General features: G+C 49.5%; 1 protein-coding gene across 1 annotated transcript in view; it reads right to left on the bottom strand.

Moving 5' to 3' along the window:
• Positions 1-456: 456 nt before the first annotated feature.
• The window catches only part of LOC115318820 (arylsulfatase B-like), a 77462-nt gene continuing 71918 nt past the window's right edge, over positions 457-6000 (bottom strand). Inside the window, exon 9 of the mRNA XM_040211272.1 lies at positions 457-783. Within this exon, the coding sequence (XP_040067206.1) occupies positions 457-783 (327 nt within the window). The remainder of the gene's footprint in view (positions 784-6000) is intronic.

Raw genomic sequence — 6000 nt, 5'->3', positions numbered from 1 at the left:
AACAATGAGCTGGAATTTGTCCCATTATTTTTTAAGGCTTCTGATATTCACGTGAAGGACCGTAAGCGTGCCAGCACTAGGAGGAAAGGTGTCGAGAAACGAAGAAAGATCAGAATTTATTACAGTACTCTCCAGTTCTAACTAATTATTTCTAGATCCCTAGTGCTAGCGATACGCACCGGTGAAGGGCTCTCGTCCTTCTTAGCAAAAATAGTGCCGTCCTTAACCCATACAAATCGGTAAGATTTTTCTCTGCCCTTGGTTCGAGCTTCCCAGAAGAGTTCTTTGTTTGACCGTGTTAGGTTGTCGTTAAGGTATATTTTATGTTGGTTTTCGGATCGAGGGAGAGTGACTAACTTCTTGCGAGCACCATCCATTGTTCTTTTACTGAGACTGAAGTGAATTGAACCAGAATCGGGGCTTCCCCTTCGCGCCGCGAACGCAGGCGGTGGCAGGCTAGAACATCGGCAGGGGTATGGCTCCCAATATCCAGTTTTCTGCGAGGTCCTGCGTGGCGGCCCTCAGCTCTTCGTTTCTCGTGAACGGAATACCGTGAATCTCCACATTGCATCTTCTACTGTATTGTTCGGTTGAATTTATGTTCGCATGGAGCTGTTCAAACATGACGGTTTCATCTGTCACCCTGCCCTGAAGTACACCGACTTCGGATCGAAGTAACCTCACCTCCTTATCGTTTCCACTGACGAGTTCCATCATTGATTCATACTTCTTGACCGATTCTTGTAGGCCCTTTATCGTTTCTTTCATTGCCTCTACGGATGACTTCAAAGAGTCATCCATTTTAGCGGGAAGGTCGCAGAGCCGATCTACATTAGCCTTCAAGGTGTACAGCAGCTCACGTTTTCTGTTTATTTGTTCTAGTTGAGCGGAAACAGAACCTTCGTCGGGTGGCGATTCCACCTCGACTCCCGCTTCAAGGCTTAAGCTACTTTCGCGATTTCTGCATGTGCGGCAGTTCCATTTCTCGCGCTTTGCGGTTCCCATGGGCTTGAAAGTTCTCTCTGATATGCCGGAGCACGCGTCAAGATTGTAAGCATGTGAACACGAAGAGAAATTCATAAACACTCCATCACTCGGTACAAGTTTCAAACATGCAATACACTCGTTGTCAGCCATGACTAGTTTAGAACAAAATTTAAATGGACACGCACGTTCAAAAGTGGAAACAAAATTCACGAATACACTTGTTGCAGTCGCCGGCAGAAATAGACGCCAGCAAGACTTAAGTATACAGGTTTTCACCTGCCGAGGAAGGCAAAGTAAGTTGTGCAATGGTGACGGGCCGCCGACTGCGCCGAAGAGAGCCGTGGGATCAGCTGTTATAGGCACCGAGTCCAGCTGCCCGGATGACGGATGCGATCAACCACGTGGCTTGGCGCCGGTCGACGAGTGCTGCGTCAGTGTCTTCAGCCCGCGATCGGCAGCGATGATGCAACGGCAAATGTTGCCGTTATGTAGCCGTCGTGTAGCCGGCATGCAGCGATGTTTGGAAGCTGGCAGAAATAGCAAATATAGCCGTCATGTAGCCGGGATGCCGACATATTGGTTGAACGCCGGCAGAAACGGCAAATGTTGCCGTAATGTAGGCAGTTTAGTGCCGGCATTATCAAATGCTGGCTCTAGACTGGTCAAGCTGGCACCATATGGGGCCACCTTAACCATGCTGAGACCAAAGTTGGCTGAATATATTATGCTGCCTTGATTATTTCTAGTGGTAGGAAGGGTTCATAACAGTTATCGCTGTATCATTACATCATTCATCATTACGAACGACTCACATTATGAACTATAGGGTGTCCCAAGTCACAAGGCTCCCACTAAAATGGACCGAAAAATCGACGCCTGCAAGTATCATTCTAAACTTTTCGTCAAAGATGTATTTCGCAAGTCGGTTTTAGAGCGCAGCTCTTAGGCGCCCGTTACCGGGTTGAACACCGTCGGCGTCGCCTTCGGCGTAACCGCGCGTTGGATAGTGCCACGTTTCTCATAATGACGTAACACGTGACGTCGCGTGTGACGTCAACGAGGGTAAAATTTTCCCGTTAAATCTGGCGGGAGAATTTTTCGCTAAATATGGCTGAAAAATTTCCCGCTAAAATTACCGGACATGTTTTACGTTAAACTTTGCGAGAAATATTTCCGCCAAATTTAGCGGAAGAAATTTTCTGCTAAATTTAGCGGGAACGTTTTCCCGCTAAATTTAGTGGCAACATTTTCCCGCTAAATTTAGCGGAAAACGTTTCCCACTAAATTTAGTTGGAAAATTTTGCAAAAAGTTCATGCTAAATAATAGGGGAGCCAGCGGGGAGGAGGGGAGGGTACGGAGGAGGAGGAGGGGCATACTCCTCCGTCCATACCCTCCCCTCCTGGTTCTCAAGAGATGCGCTCTAATTCGGCATTACAGAGAACCGCAAAGTCTTACATTTTTGTTTTTTTTTCAAAATTAAAAAGCGTAGGTCCCTTTCTGCCAGACGACCAAGTCCAGTGACGGGCCGCGTTTGGCGCTTGCATTGATTGATGGCGTTACTTCCCTGTTCCACCTTGCTTTTAAAGATGAATTTGGCTGAAAAATAAATGAGGACAATGACAGCAAAACTTGAAGTTACAAAAATAAAAGAACACGCAGTTGCATACCGACGGCGCCGACAGAGCTCTTGCTGCCGACGGATTTCGTCTAGGTGTCAACTGCTTTCTTTCGCTAGCCGGTTATATGCTCCGTCGCTGCTCCGACACTGCACCCGAGCAAAAGCAGACGCCATGCAGACGCTTTTATTTTGTTACTTCAAGTTTTGCTCTCATTGTCCGCATTTATTCTTAAGCCAAAGGTATCTTTCAAAGAAGCCGGAACAAAGAGGTGGTGTCATTTATCAATTCAATCCAAGCGCCAAACGCGCTCCGCCACTCTACTTGGTCGTCTGCGTCGCCGCCCGCAGCTGACTCTGGCAAGTCTTTGGGCCCTATTTTTTACAGAAAGGAAGTAACGCTTTGTAATTTTGCAAGTGACACCGACCTGCGAACTACACCTTTGACGAAAAGTTGAGATTGCTACGTGCAGGCGCCGATTTCTCGGTCCATTTTAGATCGAGCCAGGTGACTTGAAACACCCTATGACCCTAGACAAACCGAGGCGTTCATCATAACGAAAAGTGACTCTGCTGTTTCTTTAAATATTAAATAATCTGTGCGGTCTCAATACCCCATTTCTATTGATTGGAGGCACAGTGTAAAGAAAGATACTCACCATTTAAACGTCCCAGCGTTTGTTTAGTCTTTCTTTAATCGTCTAAGGATAGTACAATTGGTAAGGTAAATATACAAAGATAAAGCCACACCCGCTCGGTGTACCCGTTCTCCCCTCTTCCTTGTGTTTCAGTGCCGTTACCATGTCACAACTATGCATTTCTGAGAAACCCAACATTCTAAGGTACGCACTGCGACTTACAGGAACGCAGTGAACATCCATGTAATATAAATTAACCATAGAAAGTAACATGTTACTAAAACTACTGCAGAATCGTTACCCACATCGTTTTATGTGTGCTCCTCAAAGGAGAGTGGCATAGTCAAAATGGTGCCTGCCGCCAACATTCCTACATTGTGCATCGCACTTAGAAGCCAGTCAACACGCCTAGTCTAAAGCTGGGGACACATGAGCGATGAAAACGGGAGTCGCGCAAAAGCGCGGACCAGTATCCATGGCAACCAGTGCGGGCGTCCCTACGTCACTTCCGCGCGGTGCCGCACTGCTCCGATCTGGATGATATAAAGTCGCGCGTTGCGGCTGTGGCCTGCCTTGCGGCAAGCGGCGAGCTCCGCGTAGCGCCCACTTTCACCGCTCATGCTTGGAACAGAAGAGCAGACACAATATCAAGGTCAGGTAGTCGTTTTCTACTCGACGATTGCCATTTTTGTCACAATCAGCCCTTCCGCCCCTCTCTTCCTTACATCATTATAGTAAATGCACTACTGATCGTTAAATCTTGTACGGTAATATAAACAATTTCGGAAGACGTCGTACTAAAACCTGGTTTCCAGCAACAAAAAAAAAGCTGATGTTACTGCTACCTCCGTTGAAATTGTGGCGATAGCCACTGGGAAAAGAAGAATATCACGTCCGAGTCACCAATGTAGAGAAAGACAGACGAAAAGCGACTACATCTGACGCATTCTACGCCGGTGACGTTCTCGTCGCCATCTCATCGCCGGAGGAACATCTACGCCACCTGCGCCTAGTATTTGAGCGTTTCACTAAACATGGCCTCATCGTCAACGCAGAAAAATGTGCATTCGGCGTCCCGTCGTTGGAGTTCCTGGGCCACATGGTAGACTCCAATGGCACCCGACCTCTTCCCGACAAGGTAAAAGCGGTCACCGATTTCCCACGTCCAGAATCACTCCGCCAGCTCCGCCGTTTTCCGGGCCTGGTGAATTACTACAGGCGGTTCATTCCAGGTTGCGCGCCAATACTACTTCCCCTAGAAGCTTTCCTTCAAACTACGAAGGGTACAACAGACACTTCTGACTAGTCTGACGCCGCAGCCAACGCTTTTACTACCATGAAGGAGCGTCTCGCTTCTGCTACCCTCTTAGTTCATCCAGAGCACGACGCCCCCACGAGCGTAATGGTTAATGCTTCTGGATACGCAGAAGGAGGGGTGCTGCAACAACTCATAACAACGAGTGGCTCCCGCTCGGTTTCTTTTCCAAGAAACTTACACGAACCGATCAACGAGAGAGTGCCTTCGGCCGTGAACTCCTCGCGGCTTACCTTACCATCAACACTTCAGATTCTTCCTGGAAGGACGATCATTTGTGGTATTCACAGATCACAAGCCACTAACCAATGCCTTCAGATCATCTTAGCCCACATACTTTACGAGAGAGACGCGACTCTTGGCAGTCCTAGCTGAATTTTCTACCGACATTCAGGATATCAAGGGCATCCACAACGTCCCGGCCGACACCCTCAGTCGCGTCTCCGCAGTTCAGTACGGCGGGTGTGACTTTAGACAACTCCCGGATCTACAGGAGAGTGACGAAGAGCTCCGAAATCTTCGCTCTACCCCAACCTCTTCTCTCCATCTTGGGGACGTTTACTTCTCCAACTTGGGCACAAACATCGTTTGCGACGTCGACCCGGCGACCGGACGGAAACGGCCTTATCTGCTCTTACCACTTCAGCGTCAGATCTTCAACAACCTTCATGCTTTCTCACACCCAGGCATCCGCGCTTCTCAAGATCTAATCGCGGAACGATTTGTCTGGCCTGCCATGAACACTGAATTCCGCGCGTGGGCAAGAGCATGTATTGCTTGTCAGCAGAGTAAGGTGTCCCGGCACACCATCACGCCTCTGGCAAAGTTTGCACTCCCCGACACGCGCTTCGCCACCATTCACGTGGACCTAGGGAGCCTTCATAGACATTCGCCACGCGTGTCTTAAGCGTGTTTCACATGCAGTGATTTTGGCCCTAGAGCGGCGCGATTTCTGCCGTCGTGGCGCTCGTGCCGCTCAACCGCTGGTGTTGGCCAGAGCGCCGCGACGGCAGAAATCGCGCCGCTCTAGGGCAAAAACCGCTACATGTGAAACGCGCTTTAGGGTGGCGGCATCTCGGCCATTTCTGTGCCCAGAATGCACGCGCTTTGATCTCGTTGGGAGCGAGCGGCTAGCTCCGCCCGGTGGTTTGGCGCCATTTCAAGGCCCATTTGGCACGCGCAGGCAGTTTTTCAATAGAACAATGGGTGTATTCACCCTATGACAGACGCACATCGAGGCACTCTACGTGTACCTCATCGGACCCCTACCGTCATCGCAGGGCTACCGGTACCTCCTAACCGTCATCGACAGGTTCACGCACTGGCCGGAGGCTTGTCCCATCAAAGACATCACTGCCGAGACTGTCGCCTCTGCGCTTCTGTCCACCTGGATCTCCCGCTTTGGAGTTCCCGCCGAAATCGTGACCGGTCGCGGACGCCAATT

The sequence above is a fragment of the Ixodes scapularis genome, unplaced genomic scaffold (assembly GCF_016920785.2).
Source record: "Ixodes scapularis isolate PalLabHiFi unplaced genomic scaffold, ASM1692078v2 PGA_scaffold4__175_contigs__length_147842914, whole genome shotgun sequence".
Lineage (NCBI taxonomy): Eukaryota > Metazoa > Arthropoda > Arachnida > Ixodida > Ixodidae > Ixodes > Ixodes scapularis.
This window is presented reverse-complemented; position numbering and strand designations above follow the sequence as displayed.